Source organism: Scyliorhinus canicula, unplaced genomic scaffold (assembly GCF_902713615.1).
Source record: "Scyliorhinus canicula unplaced genomic scaffold, sScyCan1.1, whole genome shotgun sequence".
Taxonomy (NCBI): Eukaryota; Metazoa; Chordata; class Chondrichthyes; order Carcharhiniformes; family Scyliorhinidae; genus Scyliorhinus; species Scyliorhinus canicula.
This window is the reverse complement of record NW_024055751.1, coordinates 1,280,591-1,305,159: the sequence shown is the minus strand read 5'-3', so window position 1 is coordinate 1,305,159 and position 24,569 is coordinate 1,280,591. Positions and strand designations below refer to the sequence as shown.

At 45.5% G+C, this 24,569-nt stretch overlaps 1 protein-coding gene across 1 annotated transcript in view; it reads right to left on the bottom strand.

Annotated features, from left to right (window-relative positions):
• Window positions 1-24,569, bottom strand: part of LOC119960905 — a 379,220-nt gene that overhangs the window by 216,949 nt on the left and 137,702 nt on the right. Inside the window, exon 5 of the mRNA XM_038788480.1 lies at window positions 5,816-5,948. Coding sequence (XP_038644408.1) covers window positions 5,816-5,948 — 133 coding nt within the window. The remainder of the gene's footprint in view (window positions 1-5,815; window positions 5,949-24,569) is intronic.

Below are 24,569 nucleotides of genomic sequence, written 5' to 3'. Positions count from 1 at the left end.
TGACTGAGAGACCATTTAAATGTTCTGACTGTGAGAAGAGCTTTAAAAGCAGAAAACTTCTGCTCACACACCAGCATAATCACTCGGGAGAGAGACCATTCACCTGCACTGAGTGTGGGAAAGGATTCACCCAGTCATCCACTTTGCTGAGGCACCAGCAGGTTCACAGCAAAGAGAAGCCATTCACTTGTTCCACCTGCCGGAAAGGATTTACCCAGTCATACAACCTGCTGAGACACCAGCGAGTTCGCCAGTGATTACAGGGGTGTGATTCTGCTGTTATTGCTGCTGTTAATCACATCCAGGACTGTTTATTCTGATAGTTGGGAGTTTATTTCTGATGTAAAGCAGCCTTATTGGACTTGGTGTGTGTCCCACAGCATCTCTCATTCATGCGTGAATAGAACATCATCTCTGCAAACCTTGTTTTAAATTTGCATTGAACTGAACATGAACAATAAACAGATCTCAGTCCAATCCTGCAGCTGTATATTGACAGGGGAAAGCCTGTTCTGTAACTCGAGGATAAGGCTGTGTAAGCTCTGAATGTAATCATCAGGTTCGAGCTATTTGATAGACACCTAACTTGTCAGATATTGAAGGAATTACTCGGAAAGTAAACTCACCGATTTCTAACCTCAGACTCTGGTCCTGCTGTAATGAACACTCAGCGTCCATTAGTGCTGATTTACAGTGAATCACTGAATATTCTGTGGGATCTTTGTTACTTGTTTTGTGAAATATCTCTCCCCATTAGTGCTGAACTGCTGGATAACTCGGATTGCACTTGGACATGATTTGGATTTAGTTTAAAGATGTGCAGGTTAGCTGGATTGGCTATGCTAAATTATCCCTTAGTGTCCAAAGATGTGCAGGTTAGCTGGATTGGCAATGCTAAATTATCCCTTAGTGTCCAAAGATATGCAGGTTAGCTGGATTGGCAATGCTAAATTATCCCTTAGTGTTCAAAGAGGTGCAGGTTAGCTGGATTGGCTATGCTAAATTGTCCCTTTGTGTCCAAAGATGTGCAGGTTAGCTGGATTGACTATGCTAAATTATCCCTTAGTGTCCAAAGATGTGAAGGTTGGGTGGGATTACAGGGATAAAGCAGGGTAGTCGGCCCAGGTAAAGTGCTCTTTTGGAGGATCGGTACAGACTGATGGGCTGAATGGCCTCCTTCTGATTCTGTGTCAATAAAGGGTCTGTGTGCCTAGATGAATTGGTAATTTGTAGCCAATAAACAATGTTTATGTCCTGACTCGTAGTCTGGCGTCTTTGTGATTTGTGAGGAAAGATTTAATTCACTCACTCAGCAGCTTGAGGGGAACCAGACTGAGGTTTAATGAACATAATGAGCAGGAATAGGCCATTCGGTCCTTCGAGCCTGTCCTGCTATTCTTGTTTTATTTGTTCAGGGGACGTGTCTATCAGCATATATTGCCCATTCCTAATTGCCCTTGAACTGATTTGCCATTTCAGAGGTCATTTATGTTGGTCTGGAGTCAGATGTAGGCCAGACCAGATAATGGTGGCATATTTACTTCCCTAAAGGGCATTCGATAGGTTTTTACAACAATTGATAATTGTTTTCATGGTCATCATAAGATTTTTATTGAATTCAAATTTGACCATCTACGATGGTGGGATTCGAACCCAGATCCCAGGAGCAGTCCCCTGGGTCTCTGGGTTACTGACCCTGTAACAATACCACTACATCACCGCCTCCTCGATCATCACTGATTGTCTACTCCAACTCCACCTCCCTGTACTCTCCCCATAGCTCTCAATTCCCTTTATACACAAAAATATATCAATTTGTCTTAACTACACTCACTGACTGAGCATCTATTGCTCTCTCGGAGAGAGAATTCCAGAAATTCACAACCTTGGTGAAGAAATTGCTCATCACAATCTGAAATGGGGAACCTTTTATTCTGAGAGTCAGTGTTCCAGATTCCCCAGTCAGGAAAATAAAACATCTTCAGCGTCTAACCTCTCCAGACCTTTATGAATCATATGTTCTAATGGGATCACCTCTCATTTTTCTAACCACCACAAAATTTAGACCCGTCTCATTTTATCAGTACCCAGTCACCAAGTCCCGAACCTGTATAGGAGTTTCCAGAATCCATGTTAGTTAATGGCGGTGGTGGCGTAATGTTATTGTCCCCCAGAACAATGCTCTGGGGCGGTCCCAGGTTCAAATCCTGCCACTGCAGATGGTGAAAATTGAATTCAATAAAAATCTGGAATTAAAAGACTAATGGTGACCATGAAACCATTGATGATTGTTATAAAAAAAAACATCTAGTTCACGAATGCCATTTAAGGAAGGAAATCTGCCATCTTTGTCTGGCCTATATGTGACTCCAGACCCACAGCAATATGGTTGACCTTTAAATGCTCCCTCAAGGGCAATTAGGGACGGGCAACAAATGCTGGCACAGACTGCGACGTCCACATCCCATCAACGAATTTAAAAAATGTCCAGGAATCAATTCGCAAATTTCTCTCTTCCTGATTTCTGAGCCTGAATGGTGGCGCATGCGTCCTCGTGTACATCGTCCAATAGAAAGATGGCGAATGCGCATGCGCCTTTCTGATGCCCCCGACAATGGCCGCCGTTACCTGAGATACTCACCAGGAAAGGTCGTTCAGCCGCAAGCACGGGTCCACTAACTGTTTATTCTGGCTTTGAATCTTCCACGGAGTGGTTATGAATTATCTCAGGTTATTCTGCAGACTTCATTCCTCCCTCTTCCTCAGCGGCGGCATTATCCACAGCGCTGGCGATCATCTCCCATCCACTCTGTCCAGTTCCAGCATCAGCACTGCGCATGCTCGTCACAGCTCCGCGCTACGCATGGAAGTCCCCGCGAGGAGGTGCAGGGGGCGGGGCAACTATGGGGCGGGGCCGCTGTCTGCGGTGGGTGGGGCTCCTGGCTCCGAGGGGCGAGGCCACTGTCTCCGAGGGGCGGGGCTCCTATCTCCGAGTCCCGGCCCTGCGCTCTACAAGCCGCAGACGTCACCGCGGAACAGAGTGATTCCTATTGGCTGATTCAGGAAGGTTACATTATGACGTCACAATGCGGAGATTGTATCGGATGAAATCCACGTTTGCCCCTTTTCCAAGTCACAACAGCAGCTTAAAGTACAACAGGTTTATTTCAAATCAGAAACTTTTGAAGGAGCAGCGCTCCGAAAGCTTGTGACTTAAAATAAACCCTTCAATGAAGCCTACCGATTGGCCCACCGAGCCTGCACCGACCCACTTAAGCCCTCACTCCACCCTATCCCCATCACCCAATAGCCCCACCTATCCTTTTTGGTCACTAAGGGCAATTTATCATGGCAAGGGTAATCCACCTCACCTGCATGTCTTTGGACTGTGGGAGGAAACCTGAGCACCCAGGGAAAACTCACACAGACACAGGGAGAACGTGCAGACTCCGCTTAGTGACCCAGTGGGGAATCGATCCTGGGACCCTGGCGCTGTGAGGCCACAGTGCTATCCACTTGTGCTACTGTGCTGCCCAAGGAAGGCAAATGCAATGTTAACACTCATGTCGAGAGGGCTAGAATACAAAAGCAGGGCTGTACTTCTGAGGCTGTATAAGGCTCTGGTCAGGTAACGTTTGGAGTTTTGGGCCCCGTATCAAAGGAACAATGTGCCAGCCTTGGGAAAGGGTCCATAGGAGGTTCACAAGAATGATCCCTGGAATGAAGAACTTGTCGTATGAGGACTCTGGGTCTGCACTCGTTGAGAGTTCAGAAGGATGGGGGGGGGGGGGGGAGATTTTACTGAAACGTACAGGATACTGTGAGTCCTGGATAGAGTGGATGTGGAGAGGATGTTTCCACTTGCAGGAAAAACTAGAACCAGAGGGCTCAATCTCAGACTAAAGGTACCATTCTTGAAAACAGAGATTTAGGAATTTCTTCAGCCAGAGGGTGGTGAATTTGTGGCACTTTGCCGCAGAAAACTGTGGAGGACAAATCACTGAGTGTCTTTAAGACAGAGATAGATAGATTCTTGATTAATAAGGGGATCAGGGGTTATGGGGAGAAGGCAGGAGAATGGGGATGAGAAAAATATCAGCCATAATTGAATGGCGGAGCAGACTCTATGGGGCGAGTGGCCTAATTCTGCTCCTATATCTTATGGTGTTAGATCCTGAGTTTTTATTTTCTACAATAACCTTTGATATGACAACATATCAAATGCCTTCTGGAAATCTAAGGACAGTACATTCACCTGTTCCCTTTTAGCCACAGTACATGTGACTCCATCAAATAACTCTGATAAATTGGGTAAATATGATTTCCCTTTCACAAAACCATAATCTGCCTGATTACCTTGAATTTTTCTAACATGTTCCCTATGACAGATGTTTTGCTGACTGGCCTGTCGTTTCCAGCTATCTGCCCCCCCCCCCCCTCCCTTTGTGAATAAAGGAGTTACTTTTGTTATTTTCCAATTTAATGGATTCCTCCCTGTATCGAGCAAATTTTGAACAATGAAACGGGTGCATCAACTCTCTCATTCGTTGCTTCTTTCAAGATCTTATGGTGAAGTCGACCCGAATCCAGGGTTTTGTCAGCCTGCAGACTCAAACATTGCTCATTAACACTTCCCTGTTGATTGTAATTTATTGAAACTCGATCTGTCTTTATATTTCTAGCCAGCTTTCTCTGGCACTCTAATTATTCCCGTCTTATTATTATTTTTGTGTTTATATTTTATTCTTTATATTCTGCCTAATGTTCTGACCTGAAATCTGCCTTTGCGCTGTTACGTGCTTTTTAAAAAACATTGCTATGTCTTTAACTTTTTTAGTTAAAGACAGATGCTGTGTCCTCACCTTGGCATTTTCCATTCTTATGAGAATGTATCTATTCTGTGTATACTGAAATATCCCGTTCAATGGGCAGCATGGTAGCATAGTGGTTAGCATCAATGCTTCACAGCTCCAGGGTCCCAGGTTCGGTTCCTGGCTGGGTTACTGTCTGTGCGGAGTCTGCACATCCTCCCCGTGTGTGCGTGGGTTTCCTCCGGGTGCTCCGGTTTCCTCCCACAGTCCAAAGATGTGCGGGGTTAGGTGGATTGGCCATGCTAAATTGCCCGTAGTGTCCTAAAAAAAAGTAAGGTTAAGGGGGAGTTGTTGGGTTACGGGTATAGGGTAGATACGTGAGTTTGAGTAGGGTGATCATTGCTCGGCACAACATCGAGGACTGAAGGGCCTGTACTGTTCTAAATTCTAAATGTCTGCTACTGAATCTCTATTGACCTGACAATTTGAAAGTTCATTTTAGCTAGCTCTGCATTGATGCCCAAGTAATTGCTTTTATTTAATCTTTTTTTTAAAATATAATTTTTATTGGAATTTTTTACAGAAAATTTAAAACATAACGACAAACAATGAAATGCAACAAAATAACCCATAATAACCGTACCACCCCTAGACCGTATCAACGCATGTATCCCATCCCCCACCCCCCCAACCCCAATGAACAACAAAAGAACTTCAAAATAAATTTAAATTAAATAAACAAACATAGTCATCGTCCGCCCCCCCCCCCCCCCCACCTTTTCCCTCCCCCTTCCCCCCCTCCCCCCCAGGTTGCTGCTGCTACTGTCCCCGTACCCTATCGTTGAGCCAGAAAGTCGAGAAAAGGTTGCCACCGCCTAAAGAACCCTTGCACCGACCCTCTCAGGGCGAATTTGACCTTCTCTAGCTTAATGAAACCCGCCATGTCATTGATCCAGGTCTCCACACTTGGGGGCCTCGCATCCTTTTATTTAATCTTAATTTACTCGTCTTGGATTCAATCTTCTTCCCCTCAAACTGCATGTCAAATTCAATCATTTTATGATCACTGTTACCTGCAGACGCCTTCACCATGAGGTTATCAATTAATCCTTGTTCCACAATAGAGTCTGGTATAACCTTTTTTTTAAATTTAGAGAACACAATTTTTTTTTCCAATTAAGGGGCGATTTAGAATAGAATAGAACGATACAGCGCAGTACAGGCCCTTCGGCCCTCGATGTTGCACCGACATGGAAAAAATCTAAAGGCCATCTAACCTACACTATGCCCTTATCATCCATATGCTTATCCAATAAATTTTTAAATGCCTCAATGTTGGCGTGTTCACTACTGTTGCAGGTAGGGCATTCCACGGCCTCACCACTCTTTGCGTAAAAAACCCACCTCTGACCTCTGTCCTATATCTATTACCCCTCAATTTAAGGCTATGTCCCCTCGTGCTAGCCACCTCCATCCGCAGGAGAAGGCTCTCGCTGTCCACCCTATCTAACCCTCTGATCATTTTGTATGCCTCTATTCAGTCACCTCTTAACCTTCTTCTCTCTAACGAAAACAACCTCAAGTCCATCAGCCTTTCCTCATAAGATTTTCCCTCCATACCAGGCAACATCCTGGTAAATCTCCTCTGCACCCGTTCCAAAGCTTCCACGTCCTTCCTATAATGAGGCGACCAGAACTGTACGCAATACTCCAAATGCGGCCGTACTAGAGTTTTGTACAACTGCAACATGACCTCATGGCTCCGGAACTCAATCCCTCTACCAATAAAGGCCAACACACCATAGGCCTTCTTCACAACCCTATCAACCTGGGTGGCAACTTTCAGGGATCTATGTACATGGACACCGAGATCCCTCTGCTCATCCACACTACCAAGAATTTTACCATTAGCCAAATATTCCACATTTCTGTTATTCTTTCCAAAGAGAATCACCTCACACTTCTCCACATTAAACTCCATTTGCCACCTCTCAGCCCAGCTCTGCAGCTTATCTATGTCCCTCTGTAACCTGCAACATCCTTCCGCACTGTCTACAACTCCACCGACTTTAGTGTCGTCTGCAAATGTACTCACCCATCCTTCTGCGCCCTCCTCTAGGTCATTTATAAAAATGACAAACAGCAACGGCCCCAGAACAGATCCTTGTGGTACGCCACTCGTAACTGAACTCCATTCTGAACATTTCCCATCAACTACCACTCTCTGTCTTCTTTCAACTAGCCAATTTCTGATCCACATCTCTAAATCACCCTCAATCCCCAGCCTCCGTATTTTCTGCAATAGCCGACCGTGGGGAACCTTATCAAACGCTTTACTGAAATCCATATACACCACATCAACTGCTCTACCCTCGTCTACCTGTTCAGTCACCTTCTCAAAGAACTCGATAAGGTTTGTGAGGCATGACCTACCCTTCACAAAACCATGCTGACTGTCCCTAATCATATTATTCCTATCTAGATGATTATAAATCGTATCTTTTATAATCCTCTCCAAGACTTTACCCACCACAGACGTTAGGCTCACCGGCCTATAGTTACCGGGGTTATCTCTACTCCCCTTCTTGAACAAAGGGACCACATTTGCTATCCTCCAGTCCTCTGGCACTATTCCTGTAGCCAATGATGACCTAAAAATCAAAGCCAAAGGCTCAGCAATCTCTTCCCTGGCTTCCCAGAGAATCCTAGGATAAATCCCATCCAGCCCCGGGGACTTATCTATTTTCACCTTGTCCAGAATTGCCAACACTTCTTCCCTACGCACCTCAATGCCATCTATTCTAATAGCCTGGGTCTCAGCATTCTCCTCCACAATATTATCTTTTTCTTGAGTGAATACTGACGAAAAGTATTCATTTAGTATCTCGCTTATCTCCTCAGCCTCCACACACAACTTCCCACCACTGTCCTTGACTGGCCCTACTCTTACCCTAGTCATTCTTTTATTCCTGACATACCTATAGAAAGCTTTTGGGTTTTCCTTGATCCTACCTGCCAAAGACTTCTCATGTCCCCTCCTTGCTCGTCTCAGCTCTCTCTTTAGATCCTTCCTCGCTTCCTTGTAACTATCAAGCGCCCCAACTGAAACTTCATGCCTCATCTTCACATAGGCCTCCTTCTTCCTCTTAACAAGAGATTCCACTTCTTTGGTAAACCACTGTTCCCTCGCTCGACCCCTTCCTCCCTGCCTGACTGGTACTTACTTATCAAGAACATGCAATAGCTGTTCCTTGAACAAGCTCCACATATCCAGTGTGCCCAACCCTTGCAGCCTACTTCTCCAACCAACACATCCTAAGTCATGTCTAATGGCATCATAATTGCCCTTCCCCCAGCTATAACTCTTGCCCTGCGGGGTATACTTATCCCTTTCCATCACTAACGTAAAGGTCACTGAATTGTGGTCACTGTTTCCAAAGTGCTCACCTACCTCCAGATCTAACACCTGGCCTGGTTCATTACCCAAAACCAAATCCAATGTGGCCTCGCCTCTTGTTGGCCTGTCAACATATTGTGTCAGGAAACCCTCCTGCACACATTGTACAAAGAATGACCCATCTAATGTACTCGAACTATATCTTTTCCAGTCAATATTTGGAAAGTTAAAGTCTCCCATAACAACTACCCTGTTACTTTCGCTCTTTTCCAGAATCATCTTCGCCATCCTTTCCTCTACATCCCTAGAACTATTAGGTGGCCTATAGAAAACTCCCAACAGGGTGACCTCTCCTTTCCTGTTTCTAACCTCAGCCCATACTACCTCAGAAGAAGAGTCCCCATCTAGCATCCTTTCCGCCACCGTAATACTGTCCTTGACTAGCAGCGCCACACCTCCCCCTCTTTTGCCCCCTTCTCTGAGCTTACTAAAACACCTAAACCCCGGAACCTGCAACAACCATTCCTGTCCCTGCTCTATCCATGTCTCTGAAATGGCCACAACATCGAAGTCCCAGGTACCAACCCATGCTGCCAGTTCCCCAACCTTATTTCGTATACTCCTGGCATTGAAGTAGACACACTTCAAACCACCTACCTGAACACTGGCACCCTCCTGCGAAGTCAAATCTGTGCTCCTGACCTCTATACTCTCAATCTCCCGTACCCCAAAACTACAATCCAGGTTCCCATGCCCCTGCTGAATTAGTTTAAACCCCCCCAAAGAGCACTAACAAATCTCCCCCCCAGGATATTGGTGCCCCTCAGGTTCAGATGTAGACCATCCTGTCTATAGAGGTCCCACCTTCCCCAGAAAGAGCCCCAGTTATCCAGAAATCTGAATCCCTCCCGCCTGCACCATCCCTGTAGCCACGTGTTTAATTGCTCTCTCTCCCTATTCCTCATCTCACTATCACGTGGCACGGGCAACAACCCAGAGATAACAACTCTGTTTGTTCTCGCTCTGAGCTTCCATCCTAGCTCCCTAAAGGCCTGCCTGACATCCTTGTCCCCTTTCCTACCTATGTCGTTAGTGCCAATGTGGACTACGACTTGGGGCTGCTCCCCCTCCCCCTTAAGGACCCGGAAAACACGATCCGAGACATCACTTACCCTTGCACCTGGGAGGCAACATACCAAACGTGAGTCTCTCTCGCTCCCACAAAATCTCCTATCTGTGCCCCTGACTATTGAGTCCCCAATTACTAATGTTCTACTCCTTTCCCCCCTTCCCTTCTGAGCAACAGGGACAGACTCCGTGCCAGAGGCCCGTACCCCATGGCTTACCCCTGGTAAGTCGTCCCCCCCACAAGTATCCAAAACGGTATACTTGTTACTCAGGGGAACGACCGCAGGGGGTCCCTGCACTGACTGCTTCTTCCCAGTCCCTCTTACAGTTACCCATCTATCTCCAGTCTTTGGTGTAACTACTTCCCTGAAGCTCCTATCTATGACCCCCTCTGCCTCCCGAATGATCCGAAGTTCATCCAGCTCAAGCTCCAGGTCCCTAACACGGTTTTTGAGGAGCTGGAGTTGGGTGCACTTCCCACAGATGAAATCAGCAGGGACACTGACGGCGTCCCTCACCTCAAACATTCTGCAGGAGGAGCATTGTACTGCCTTCCCTGACATCACCTCTAGATTAAAAAAAAACAAGAAAAGAAAAAGAAAGGAAGAGCTTACCTGATATTACCTCAAACCCTGCTCCCGCTGAAAGGTAAGCAAATTTAAAGGCACTCACTCACCTTCACGAAAGGCCCCTGCTCCCGCTTCCCAACCACCGTGGAGTGGGGGGGGGGTTGGTTAGAGGAGGAGGTAGGGTGGAAAACACCCTACCGCTAATTTATCATTTAGCGTGGCCAATCCACCTAATCTGCACATCTTTTGGGTTGTGGGGGTGAAACCCACGAAGACACGGGGAGAATGTGCAAACTCCACATGGACAGTGACCCAAGGCCGGGATTCGAACCCGGGTCCTTAGCGCCGCAGTCCCAGTGCTATCCACTGCACCACATGTCACATATCTGGTATAACCTGACCTCTGGTTGGCTCCAAAATGTGCTGATTGTAGAAACTATTGCAAGAACATTCTGTGAAATCCTCACCTATGCTACCTTCGACCATCTGATTTTTCCAGTCTATAGGTTGACTAAAATCCCCCTTAATTATTGCTGTACCTTTTCTGACAAGCTCCCATTATCTCTTCCTTTACACTCTGTCCTACTGTGTCGTTATAATTAGGAGGCCTGCACACCACTCCCAGAAGTAAATTCTTGCCTTTATCATTTTTTATCTCAATTCAAACCACTCCTACATCCTGGTTTCCTGAGCTTAGGTCATCCCTGTCTAATGTGCCAACAGCATCAATAATTAACAGAGCCGCTCTTCCACCTTTTCCTAGATTTCTAGCCTTCCTAAATTTCACATACAGATCCTTTAGTTTTGTCCTTTTATTCTTTTTGTAGCGTTTATCTGATGTAATTTTAAATGTGTTCTCTCTGTCTCTTCCTGCCATAGTCTGTTTATCATTTTCCATATTCTTACCTTTCTCTCTTGTCTTACGCTTTGCTTTACCACATCTTCCAAAACAAATCCGAAAAGATCCAACAATGGAACAGTCGGTAACAGGACATCAATCAGTCTCCTCCTATCTTAGAGAAATCAAGGACTGGAACACTGTCGTCAACATAGAGCTAATTTAATTAATCTACAGAATATTAAACTCCGGCCGAGTCACAGGAATGATTAACATCAACTGAAACAAACTCTGACAACTGTCAGAATGAACACGGTTCAGTTCTGGATGTGATTAACAGCAGCAGTAACAGAATCCAATCCCTATAATCACTTGTGAACTCGCTGGTGTTTCTGCAGGGTGAGTGAACGAGTGAATCTCTTCCCACTCACAGAACAGATCAGTAATGTGTCTTTGGCATGAATTCGCTGGTGTTTCAGTCGGAGGGACTGCTGAGTAAAACCATTCCCACACACGGAGCAGGTAAACGGCCTCTTTCCAGTGTGACTGCGCTGGTAAATCAGCAGATCTATTTTGCCTTTAAGGCTCTTCTCACAGGAACATTTAAAAGGTCTCGTGTTGGAGGGAACACGATGGTGTGAAGTGAGGTGGGCAGACTGAGTGAATCCCTTCCCACACTCAGAGCAGGTGAACTGTCTCACCCCAGTGTGAATGCGCTGGTGTCTCAGCAGGATGGATGACTGAGCGAATCTCTTCCCACACACACAGCACGTGAATGGTCTCTCCCCAGTGTGAATCCGCTGATGATGCAAGTTTGCAGAATTGAGCGAATGTCACCCCACACTCAGGACAGGCGAATGGTTACTCTCCAGTGTGAAGTCGCTGGTGTGTCAGAAGGTTGGATAACTGAGCGAATCCCTTCCCACAGCCAATGCATGTGAATGGTTCTCCTCGCTGTGCATTCGCTGGTGTGCCGAAAGGCTGGATAACTGAGTGAATTGATTCTCACACTCGGAGCAAGTAATCGGCCTCTCCCCAGTGTGAACCTGCTGGTGTATCAGAAGATTAAATTTGTTTTAAAAGCTCTTCTCACAATCTGAACGTTTAAAAGGTCTCATGTGAGAGTGAACAAGTTGGTGTGCAGTCAGATGTGTAAGTCAAGTGAGTCACTTTCCACACTCAGAACAGGTGAATGCTCTCTCCCCGGTGTGACTGCGTTGATGAGTTTCCAGCTCAGAATGGTAACTGAATCCCTTCCCACATTCCCCACATTTCCACGGTTTCTCAATGATGCCAGCGTCCTTGTGAATCTCATGTTGGACGATGAGTTTAAGCTTCTTCCACACACAATACGTGCAGTTTCTCCTCGCTGTGAATTGTGTGGTGTTTGTCAGGCTGTGTAACTGGTTCAAGCTCTTTCCACATTCAGTTCACTGGAACACTCTCAGTCAGGTGTGTGTGCCTCTCGGTGCTTTTCTAGTCACACTGATGTTTGAAATGTTTTCCCACAGACAGAACAAACATTCCTCCTTCCATATTCAAAAGCCAATGATATTCAGATCCTGATCAATTGAGTAACAGTCAGATCTTGATGTGATGATTGATTTGAGTTTCCTGTTTATCGATCCACTCCTTGCAACCCTGTAAAACCAGTTTACACAGGTCAGAAATTCAGAACAGATAATTCTAGTTTCTGGGGAATAATTGTTTCTCTCGTTTCCTAAAGCTGCAAATCCCAGTCCCACACTTTCCCCTTCCCACATATTCACCACAATGGTTTCAAGGTCATTAATACTGAGTGCAGCTTTGAATTCCAGATTATCCCTTGAATTTAAATTCTACTATCTGCATTAACAAATCCATCAGTGTGAGAGCAGGATAGAAATTGCCCCCATTCTCTCCTCCTGCTCCAGGATCAGTAAAGTGAGTTAAAGATAATTTCTCCTGAACAAATCCATTGCTGCATTTCCTTCCTGAAGCCACATTTGTCCACTGGGGCCTGGCACCGGGAGAAAGCGGCAGCTGCCGTTGTGTTGGGTGTTGAGGCGGTGCCGCTAGTTTGTTATTCAGGTGTTGAGGCCCCCACTGGGTGTGTGAAGCCTCCCCTCCCACCCACAGCCCCTAACGCTGCCTCCGCTTCTCCGCCTCATTCCCGCCTGAAGATGAAACAAACAAGCGTCTGTCCCTGGACATGAGCCGCACTGCGCATGCTCCACATCACAATGCCCAGGGAGTGATTGACGGCAGCTCCGGACCAATAGGTAGAGGGGGCGTGTCTGGACGACCTAGCGGGAGCGGCTGGTCCTCCAACCAATCGGAGTGAGTGAGGGTGGGTGGGACTTCGACTGAAGCATGCGCAGTGCAGGTAATGGCGATGGAGAGAAACTTTCATCTCGGATCCACAAAAGGTAAGAGGAATATTGTGGAACGCGGGAGCGATGGATCTGGCTGGTGGGTGGAAAAGTTTTCTAAACATATTGTGCAAGCCCAAACCCGGAAAAACCACTTCCTTGTTTTCTCGTTTCACGGAGCGGGGAAGCGAGGGTTCAGTGATCGGTTCGGGGTAACGACCGCCATCTTTACTCGGGACAATGAGCAGCAGAGCGCATGTGCGGGCGCCATGTTTGTTGGGGGCAACATTTTCAATGACTGGGAGAAGCTTATTTCACATTGCTCAGAATGGAGACAACTTGGCCAGCAAACTGCATTAGTCTTTGCCCTGGGTACTTGACCTCCCTTTAATTGTTATCTAATTGTTGATCAGAGTAGCAACAAGCAAAAACAAGTAGAAACAAGCAAATTGTGCCCCATGAATCCCAGTAACTCGATGGATATCTGACCCCATGTGCGGCTCTGTTCAGTCACGCAGAGACCCATGTCAGGAGCACAACCCTAGGGGCAGCACGGTGACATAGTGTTTAGCAGTGTTGCCTATGGCGCTGAGGATCTGGTATCGATGCCGGCCCCAGGTCATTGTGTGGAGTTGCACATTCTTCCCGTGTCTGTGTGGGTCTTGCCTCCACAACCCAAAGATGTTCAGGGTAGCTGGATTGGTCACGCTAAATTGCCCAGGCTACATTGCCCCTGAATTGGAAAAAAAATTGGGCAATCTAAATTTATTTTTTTCAAAAGAAAATCTTTTCCTACAGACAGAACAGACAAACATTTCTTCTTCCACATTCACAGGCCAATGATATTCAGGTCCTGATGAATGGAGTGACTGTTCAATCTTGATGCAAAGTTTGATTTGAGTTTCCATCTGTAAATCATCCCCTTGTAACATCCTGTAAAAGAAATTTATAAAAGTCATCACTGGGGGCAGTCACGGTGGCTCAGTCGTTAGCCGAGGACCCATACATTGAATATATTGAAGCACAGGTTTGACAGATATTTTATTGACAATGGAGTTAAGGGTTATAAGGACCAGGTAGGAAAATAGAGTGAAAGCTGAGATGAGGGGGGGGTTTCTTCCCTCGAGGATGTGGTGAAGCTTTTGAATTCTCTACCCCAGAGGTATGTGCAGCCTCAGTCATCAGGTATGTTCAAGACAAATATTGACAGGTTTCTAGATATTGAAGATATCGAGGGATATGGGGATCGTGTGGGAAAATTGTGCTGAGGTAGATCGGCCAAGGATCTCATTGAATGGTTGAGCAGACTCTGGGCCGAATGGCCTACTCTTGTTCCTATTCTAATCTCTGTGTCCTGGTCAGGAAGCAGTGAGCTGAGCTTGGATCTGTCAATCAACATGAATCAGCACCTTCAGGAGAATTGGGAGAGTGAATATTAGATACAGCAGAGTTAGAATGGAGGGGGGGTTGTGGAGATTTACAGCTTTTGGAGAACGAGAGAAAATTATGTTCCATAAGAATTAGAATTGTCCTGAATTTTAATAATAATGATCTTGATTGTCACAGGTAGGCTTACATTGCAATGACGTTCCTGTGAATTTCTATCCTGTACTAACTGATGATTTTTGTGAATTTAAAGGAATCAGCACCTTCAGGAGAATTGGGAGAGTGAACAGTAGATACAGCAGAGTGAGAATGGCGGGAGATTGTGTGGGATGGAGATTTACAGACTTTGAAGAACAAGATGTTAGGAATGGACTTTCCAATTAAACACTAATTTGATGTCAATTATCCAAATGAAGTCACTGAGACATAAAGGGGTTACAGGAGACACTATTTGTTCATTGAGATTTGTGTGTGAAGTTGGATCAAAGAAACAAAGGTGTTTGTGGAGAAACATAGCTCTTGCCTCCTTTATTCTACAGCAACGGGCAGCACGGTAACACAAGTGGGTAGCACTGTGGATTCACAGCGCTAGGGTCCCAGGTTCGATTCCCCGCTGGGTCACTGTCTGTGCGGAGTCTGCACGTTCTCCCCGTGTCTGTGTGGGTTTCCTCCTGGTGCTCCGGTTTCCTCCCACAGTCCAAAGACGTGCAGGTGAAGTGGATTGACCATGATAAATTGCCCTGAATGACGAAAAAGGTTAGGAGGCGTTCTTGAGTTGTGGGGATAAGATGGAAGTGAGGGCTTAAATGGGTTGGTGCAGACTCGATGGGCCGAATGGCCTCCTTCTTCACTGTATGTTCTAACTAAGAAGCTCGAACACAAGAGAGGAATTATGTTCCATAGAAACTAGAATTGTCTTCCCCGAATTTCTATCCTGTGCCAACAATGATAACTTTTATAAATTGTTTTTAAAGGATATTGGAAGAGGAGGAATTGCAGACGGACGTCTCAAACATCACGTCAAACTCAAACGATTCCTTTTGATCTGAATATCATCGGCGAGTAGGAGAAATGTTTGTCCGATCTGTCGGCTTCAAAAAGTTTTAAACGTGAGTGTGACGGGAAAAGCACCGAGATCCACACAACACACACCCGAGTGAGAGTGTTCCAGTGATCTGACTGTGAAAAGAGCTTCAACTGTGACACAGTCTGAGAAAACGTCACACCATTCACAGTGAGGAGAGAAATTGCACATGTTCTGTGTGTAGACAAGGCTTCCGCTGATTGTCCAATCTGGAGAGACACGAGGAGACCCAAAGCATGGAGAAACCGTGGAAATGTGGGGACTGTGGGAAGGAATACAGATTCCCATCTGAGCTGGAGACTCATCGACGCAGTCACACTGGGGAGAGGCCGTTCACCTGCTCTCAGTGTGGGCAGGGGTTCACTCGGTTATCGCACCTGCAGGCACACCAGCGAGTTCACACTGGGGAGAAACCATTCACCTGCTCTCAGTGTGGAAAGGGATTAATTGATTTATCCAGCCTGCAGTCACACCAGCGAGTTCACACTGGGGAGAAGCCATTCACCTGCTCTCAGTGTGGGCAGAGATTCCGTGCTTTATCCAACCTGCGGAGACATCAGCGACTTCACACTGGGGAGAGGCCATTCACCTGCTCTCAATGTGGGAAGGGATTCCATACTTTATCCAACCTGCAGTCACACCAGCGAGTTCACACTAGGGAGAGACCATTCACCTGTTCTCAGTGTGGGAAGGAATTTATTGATTCATCCTCCCTGCGGAAACACCAGCGAGTTCACACTGGGGAGAAGCCATTCACCTGCTCTCAGTGTGGGAAGGGATTCATTGATTCATCTACCCTGAGGAGACATCAGCGAGTTCACACTACGGAGAGGCCCTTCACCTGCTCTCAGTGTGGGAAGGGATTCATTGATTCATTCACCCTGCAGAGACATCAGCAAATTCACACTGGGGAGAGGCCATTCACCTGCCCTCAGTGTGGGAAGGGATTCAGTGATTTATCCACCATGCAGACACACCAGCGAATTCACACTGGGCAGAGGCCGTTCACCTGCTCTCAGTGTGGGAAAGGTTTTACTCAGTTATCCATCCTGCAGACACACCAGCGAGTTCACACTGGGGAGAAGCCATTCAGCTGCTCTCAGTGTGGGAAGGGATTCCGTGATTTACCCAACCTGCGGATCCATCAGCGAGTTCACACTGGTGAGCGTCCGTTCATCTGCTCTAACTGTGGGAAGGGATTCACTCAGTCATCCAGTCTGCAGACACACCAGAGAGTTCACACTGGGGAGAAGCCATTCACCTGCTCTCAGTGTGGGAAGGGATTTATTGATTCATCCATCCTGTAGACACATCAGCGAGTTCACACTGGGGAGAAGCCATTCACCTGCTCCCTCTGTGGGAATGGATTCACACAGTTATCCAGTCTGCAGACACACCAGCGAGTTCACACTGGGGAGAGGCCATTCACCTGCTCTTAGTGTGGGAAGTGATTACATAGAAACATAGAAATATAGGAGCAGGAACAGATCATTTGGCTCTTTGCGCCTGCTCTGCCATTCATTATGATAATGGCTTATCATTCATAGCCTAATTCTGCTTTCCCTTCCATATCTTTAATTAATTAATAAACTTGATTGTCACAAGTACACTTACATTGAAATGAAGTTACTGTGAAAAGCCCCTAGTCGCCACATTCCGGCGCCTGTTCAGGTACACAGAGGGAGAATCTCTGTCCTAAATGGTCTACCCCGTATCCTCAGACTGCGACCTCTAGTTCTGTACACTCCCACCATCAGGAAAATCTTTCCTGCATCTACCCTGTTAAGTCCTGTTAGGATAATATAGGTTTCTATGAGATCCCCCATTCTTCTGAACTCCAGCGAATACAATCCCAACTGATTCAATCTCTCATATGTCAGTCCCACCATCCCAGCAATCAGTCTGGTAAACCTTCCCTGCACTCCCTCTAGAGCAAGAACATCCTTCCTCAGATAAGGAGACCAAAACTGCTCACAATATTCCAGGTATGGCCTCGCTAAGGCCCTGTATAATAACAGCAAGATATCCCTGCTCCTGTACTCTAATCCGCTCGCAATGAAGGCTAGCATAGCATTTGCCTTCTTTACCGCCTGCTGTAGCTGCATGCTTGCCTTCAGTGACTGGTGTACGAGGATACCCAGGTCTCGTTGCACATTCCCCTCTCCTAATTTATGGCCGTTCAGATAATAGCCCGCCGTCTCGTTTTTGTTGTCAAAGTGGACAACCTCGCATTTCTACAAATTATACTGCATCTGCCATTCATTTGCCCACTCACTCAACTTGTCCAAATCACAATGAAGGATCTCTGCATCCTCCTCACAGACCCCCCCCCCCCCCCCCCCACACGCAAAGTGCTGTCATCTGCAAATTTGGAGATATTGGATTTTCCTCCCTCACCAAATCATTAATATATAGGGTGTTGCAGTGGTTAGCACTGTTGCCTCACTGTGCTGTGGACCAGTGTTTAATCCTGCCCCGGGTCACTGTCCGTGTGAATACAAGTGTCTCCGTGGTCTCACCCCCATAACCCAAAGAAGTGCAGGGTAGGTGAATTGGCCACGCTCAATTGCCCCTCAATTGGTAAAAAGGAATTGGGTACTTTAAATTTTTCTTAAATTCATAAAGATATCTTGTGAATATCTCAGGTCCTAGCACCGATCCCTGTGGTATCCCACTAGTCACTGCCTTCCAGTTTGAAAAAGACCATTAATTCCTACTCTGTTTCCTGCCTGCCAACCAGTTTTCTATCCATATCAATTCACTACCCCTAATTCCAAGTGCTTTAATTTTACACATTAATCTCTTATGCGGGACTTTGGTCAAAAGCCATCTGAAAGTCCAAATATCACATCCACTGGCTGCCCCTCGTTAACTCTACCAGTTACACCCTTGAAGAATTCCAGTAGATTTGTCAAGCATGATTTTCCCTTCATAAATCCATGCTGACTCTGTCCGATCCTGCCACTCGTTTCTCAGTGCTTTGCTATAAAATCTATGAGAATGGATTCTAGAATTTTCCCCACTGCCGATGTCTGATTTGCTGGTCTATAATTCCCTGTTTTCTCTCTCTATCTCTTTTTAAATGGTGGAATTACATAAGCCAATCTGCAGGAACTGTTCCAGAGTCTATAGAATCCTGGAAGATGACCACCGTTGCATCCACTACTTCTACACGACTTCCCTAAGTACTTTGGTTGCAGATTATCAGGCCCTGGGGATTTACCACCCTTCAATCCCATCAATTTCACCAACACCATTTCTCTCCTAATATTGAGCTCCTTCAGTTCCTCCCTCTCACTAAATCCTGCGTTTCCCAACATTTCTGGTATCTGCTTTGTGAAGAAAGCAGCAAATTATGTATTTATTTTCTCACCCATTTCTTTGTCGCCTCTGATACAATCAGCCTGATTTCCTGTTTTATGCCATTCCCAACATCACCACTGCAGTTTGGGGGTCTATATACGATGCCCACTAAGTTTTTTGCCCCTTGGTGTTTCTCAGCTCTACCCATACAGATTCCACATTGTTGGAGCTAATATCCTTCCTGACTATTACATTAATTTCCTCTTTAACCACCACTGCCGCTCTACTGCCTTTTCCTTTTTGTCTGTCCTTCCTAAATACTGAATAGATTCAATTCCCATCCCTGGTCATCCTGCAGCCATGTCTCCATAATCCTGATGATCTCACTCCCGTTTACATCTATTTTCACAATTCACTCGGTTATGCCGTCTGCAGTCACATCAGGGAGTTCATACTGGGAAGAGGCCGTTCACCTGCTCTCAATGTGCGAAGGGGTTTTGTAATTCATCACACTTTCTGAGACAACAACATGTTCACAACAGATTACAGGGATTGGATTCTGCTGTTATTCTTTCTGTTCTCAATTACATCCAGGACTGCATTTTGTTCATTCTGTTGGTCAATGGGGATGGTCAGAGGGTTTCTTTCTGCTGGACTGGCTGGTCTCACGGCTTCGCCTCTAGTGGGCTGATTCTCTCTGAGCCTTCTTGCGAATATCTGGTTTCACATTTCACAAGGAGTGAAAGGGGTTTGGCGGTTAGAAGATGTTTCATTGCTATTTCTGTTTGGAAACCCCAAAAATCATGCCTCATTGCCATGAAGATGGGCTATGGTGGTTACATAATTCTTTTGTTTAATTTATCTTCATGCTTCTCACAGAAGAAAACAATCAGGGTATGAGGGGGAAGTTGTCTGAGGTGCACTGGGAAACTACATTAAATAGTATGGTGGGAGACAGGCAATCAGTAATATTGAAGGAATTATTACAGATTTACACTGGGATTGGTTTGCTCAGTTGGCTGGATGGCTGGTTCGTGCTGAGTGACACCAACAGCACAGGTTAAATTCCCATACCGGCTGAGGTTAGCCATGGACTTTGTCAATATTTACGCTCCACATGATTCTCCACCCACCCCTTTACATCTCCCCATCAGCATATCCTCTATTCCTTTCTCCCTCTGTGTATGTCTCTAGCTTTACGTTCAATGGATTCATGCTGTTCACCTCAACCACTCGCTGTGGTAACGGGTTCCACATTCTCACCACTCGCTGGGGAAAGAGGTTTCCACTGAAATTCCTATTGGATTATTGAATTCCTTCATAATCTCAAAGACTTCCACCAGATCACCCATCAGCCTTTGCTTTTCCAGAAAAAAGCAGCTCCAGCCTTTCCTGAGTGTTAAATGCTCTCAGTTCTGTATATTATGAATCTTTGTTGCACCTTATCCAGTGCCTCTATTTCCTTTATCGAAATGGAGATCACCAATGTTGACAGAGCTCCCAGTGTAGTCTAACCATCGTTCTAAACAAGCTGAACATTTCCTCTGTGCTTTTTAATTCTATCCCTCTGCAATGGAACCCTATGTATGGGCTCCCCACTTTCGGAAAGATGTGATGTTCTTGGGGTGTAGAGGACATTAATGAGAATGGCACCAGAGATGAGGGACTCCAGTTAGTTGGAGTGACTGGAGCTGCTGAATTTCTCCCGAGATCACAGCATCTGGAGGGTGGGGAATGAGGCCATTCAGCCCTTTGAGACCGTGTTGGCTCTCTGTGGAGGAAGCCAATCTGCCCATTGCCCCGTTCTATCCCCAAATTCCTGTGGGTTTATTTCTCTCAGTGCCTGTCCAATTTCCTATTGAAATCCTTCTGTCACCTCTGCATCTCCTACCCTCATAGGCAGTAGGTTCCAGGTCGTTACCACTCGCTTTACATGTACACAAGGCTTCTCGAGCACTGAGAAGTCTATTTGGCCCATTTTTCCCATGCCAGCTCTTTGTACAGCAACCCATTTAATCCCAGAGTTGGACTATTTTGTTTTCTTTTTCAGAATGTACCAAATTCCCTTTTGGAAGTTACAGTCCAATGAGATTCCAGCACCTCATTGCAAATGGACAGTGCATGACAAATCACAACGATTCGCTGTGTTTTACAGCAAATAATTGTGCGTATGGTGTGTCTGGAGTTTCACAGTATTCAAAATGGTGCCAATGCTGTGGTTATTACACTAAATAAGACCCAATCTTTATCAATGATTTTGGTGAGGACACCGAGTGTAATATATCCTTGTTTGTGGACAATTAGAACAAATGTACATTTTTATAAAACCTCTCACTTCCACTGGACCACCTGAAGTGTTTTAAAGCCAATGGAGTACTTTTGAAATGTATTCACTGTTGTAATGTAGGAAGCTGTAAGTACGCATATGTAATCACATTTAGGTTTTAAATTGTTATTTTCATAGTGCATTCACTGTCATTAGTAATAAGGTCAAGGAAGCCCTTTTATGCCTCTAATATGTGGCTTCCTGCAGCCATTTCACCTGTACCGTTTCTGTATGAACTACGTATTGATTTCATAGCAATAAACAAGAATTAAATTCATGATTATTCAGTAGTTAACATTGATTATCATTAGTGAATTGGTGTATTAGGTAATTATATTGCAAAGACTAGATCTTTAATTTTCAAAATAACAAAATCAACCAAAATGTTTCCAGAAACTGCAGAGCTATCAGAATTTGTTTGAAAAATAAATTACTTTTATAATTTTGAGAAGTTACAAGACACCATATTCTGCCAAGACTATGTGGGCTGGGCAGTGGAGTAATGGTATTGTTACTGGGCGAGTAATCCAGAGACCCAGGTTAATGCTCTGGGGATCTGGGATTGAATCTGCCTATGACAGATATTGAATTTGAATAAAATCTCAAATTAAAAGTCGATTTATGACATTGTTGATTGTTGTAAAAACCCATTTGGTTCATTAATGTCCTTTTGGAATCTGCTCTCCTTACGTGGCCTGGTCTACATGTGACTCCAGATCTACAGCAATGTTGTGGTTGGTTTGTAAGCCTCCTCTGAAATAGCCTCACAAGACACGCAGTTCAAGGGCAATTGGAATGAGCAGTAAATGCTGGTCCAGCCAGTGACTCCCACCTCCCATTAATGAATAATTCTTAAGAAGGCTCACTGTTCAATCTGAAGATTAGTAAGAAACTGTCTCTTTGATTGGATTTGATTTATTCTCACGTTTCCCGAGGTACAGTGAAAAGTATTGTTCTGCCTACAGTCCAGACAGATCGTTCCATACATGAAACAATCTAGGACATCCGATAAATACACAATGTAAATACATAGACACCGTGTGAAGCGTAAGTGACCTAGTGTATCTTGTATCAAATGTATCAATTAAAAATTGTATTAATTAGCTACCAATCTGTAACGTGATTAAATAAGTAGTGATCCTTAATTGAGTTACAATTAATTAAACAATAATGAATCAGTAGTTCTAGTAAAAGTCTGAGTTTTATTTGTTGTAAAAATATAAAAGCTTAATCGCTGTGTATATAAAGAATGTGCGATGAGGATAAATGTACCGGCAAGGGAGACCTTCCAACTCTGATTAGCCTCAATGTTTGAAACTGTTTGAATAAGGGGTTGTACAGAATCAGATAAAGGGATAGTATGAAACTGTTCAATTGTATTCCTGTCAAAGGTAATGAGAGAAGGTGGTGTCAGTAATTAAAGATCCAATTAAATTGAACTGGTGCCCAATTAACCAATGGTCATGTTCCCACAGGCCCAACTCTGACATGAGGTAATGGTCACTTTGGGGGTAAAAGTCGAGGTTCCGAAGGTCTTCCTTGCTGGCCAAGTACTGAAGACTCTCGAGGCCGGGTTCCAAGGAAATTAGTGTCAAAGAAGGAGCCAGGGAGGGTTACGCTTCCACAGACTGATCACCTGCATGAAGTTGTAAACGTAAATGTCTTCAAGTCATTCAGTAAAGCTTTTCTTTAAAAAACTCCTTTTTAAATTTACTGTCCAGAATTCTGCCTTTGATTTAATTGGTTAATAAAGTCTTGTCCGAACCAAAGCAAATTTATTAATTGGGGATGTCTGAAATCAATTAAGGATCAAAAAGCATCAATCTTCAACTTAAAACTTGCACTTCTGTAGCGCCTTTCATAACCCCAGCATGTCCCAAAGTGTCGTCACTGTTCTAGGAAATGCAGCAGCCAATTTCCACAAAGCAAGATGCCACAAACAGCAATGTGGCAATGTGCAGATGATCTGATTTTGGTGATGTTGATTTTTTAAAAAATACATTTTGTTAAGGTTTTGTAATTTTATAATAATAAGTGAGAACAGTAAACAATGCAAATCCACATAAAACATTGTGCATAAATTATCTCCATCCCTAACAAGTCCCTCCTACCCTCAACAGAGAATAGCCTAACTATCCCCCTTTAAATTTTGTGCCTCTGCTGACAGTTAATTTTCTCTAAAGAAGTCGACAAACGGCTGCCACCTCCTGATGAACCCTCGCGTTGACCCTCTGAGGGCAAACTTGATTTTTCAAGTCTGAGAAATCCAGCCATGCCGCTCACCCAGATCTCTGATTCCGGGGGCTTCGAGTCCCTCCACGCCAGCAATATCCGTCTCCGGGCTACCAGGGAGGCAAAGGCCAGGACATCAGCCTCTCTCGCTCCCTGGACTGCCGACACTCTAAAATCCGGCACCTCTGGGCTCGGCGCCACCCGTGTTTTTAGGGCCGTGGACATGACATCTGTAAAACCCTGCCAGAATCCCCCAAGCTTCAGGCAGGCCCAGAACATATGGACATGACTAGCTGTCCCCCCCCCACACACACACCTCTCCTCTACCCCAAAAAACCTGCTCATCCAGGCCACCAGCATTTGTGCCCGGTGAACGGGGCAGCACGATGGCACAGTGGTTAGAATCGCTGCCTCACGGCGCCAAAGTCCCAGGTTCGATCCCGGCTCTGGGTCACTGTCCATGTGGAGTTTGCACATTCTGCCTGTGTTTGCGTGAGTTTCCCCCCCACAACCCCAAGATGTGTAGACTAGGTGGATTGGCCACGCTAACATGCCCTTTAATTGGAAAAAATAAATTGGGTACTCTACATTTTTTAAAAAATGTCTGCGCTGTGAACGATCATAAATTGTATCAGGCTGAGCCTGGCACATGATGAGGACGTATTGACTCTGCTCAAGGCATCCGCCCACAGACCTGCCTCTATCCCTCCCCAGAGCTCCTCTTCCCATTTGCCCTTTAGCTCCTCTATCTGAGTTTCCCTCGACTCCATGAGTTCTTTGTAGATATCCGATACCTTTCCCTCTCCCACCTCTCATACCGTTTAAAAGCCTTCTGACATTGGCCGTAAGTTGCCTGCCCTTCACAAACCCCATCTGGTCTTCCCTTATCACCTCAGGGACACAGCCCTCTAGCCTTGAGGCCAATATTCTGGCCAACAGTTTGGCATCCACGTTCAATAGGGAGATTGACCTATATGACCCGCATAGCTCAGGGTCCTTCTCCCGCTTCAGTATCAAGGCCTGCGAGATTGTTGGGGGAAGGGCACCCTGCTCCCTTGCCTCATTAAATACCCTCACCAGCAGCGGGCCCAGCATCTCCGAGAACTTCTTATAAAATTCAACTGGGTAGCTGTCCGGTCCCGGG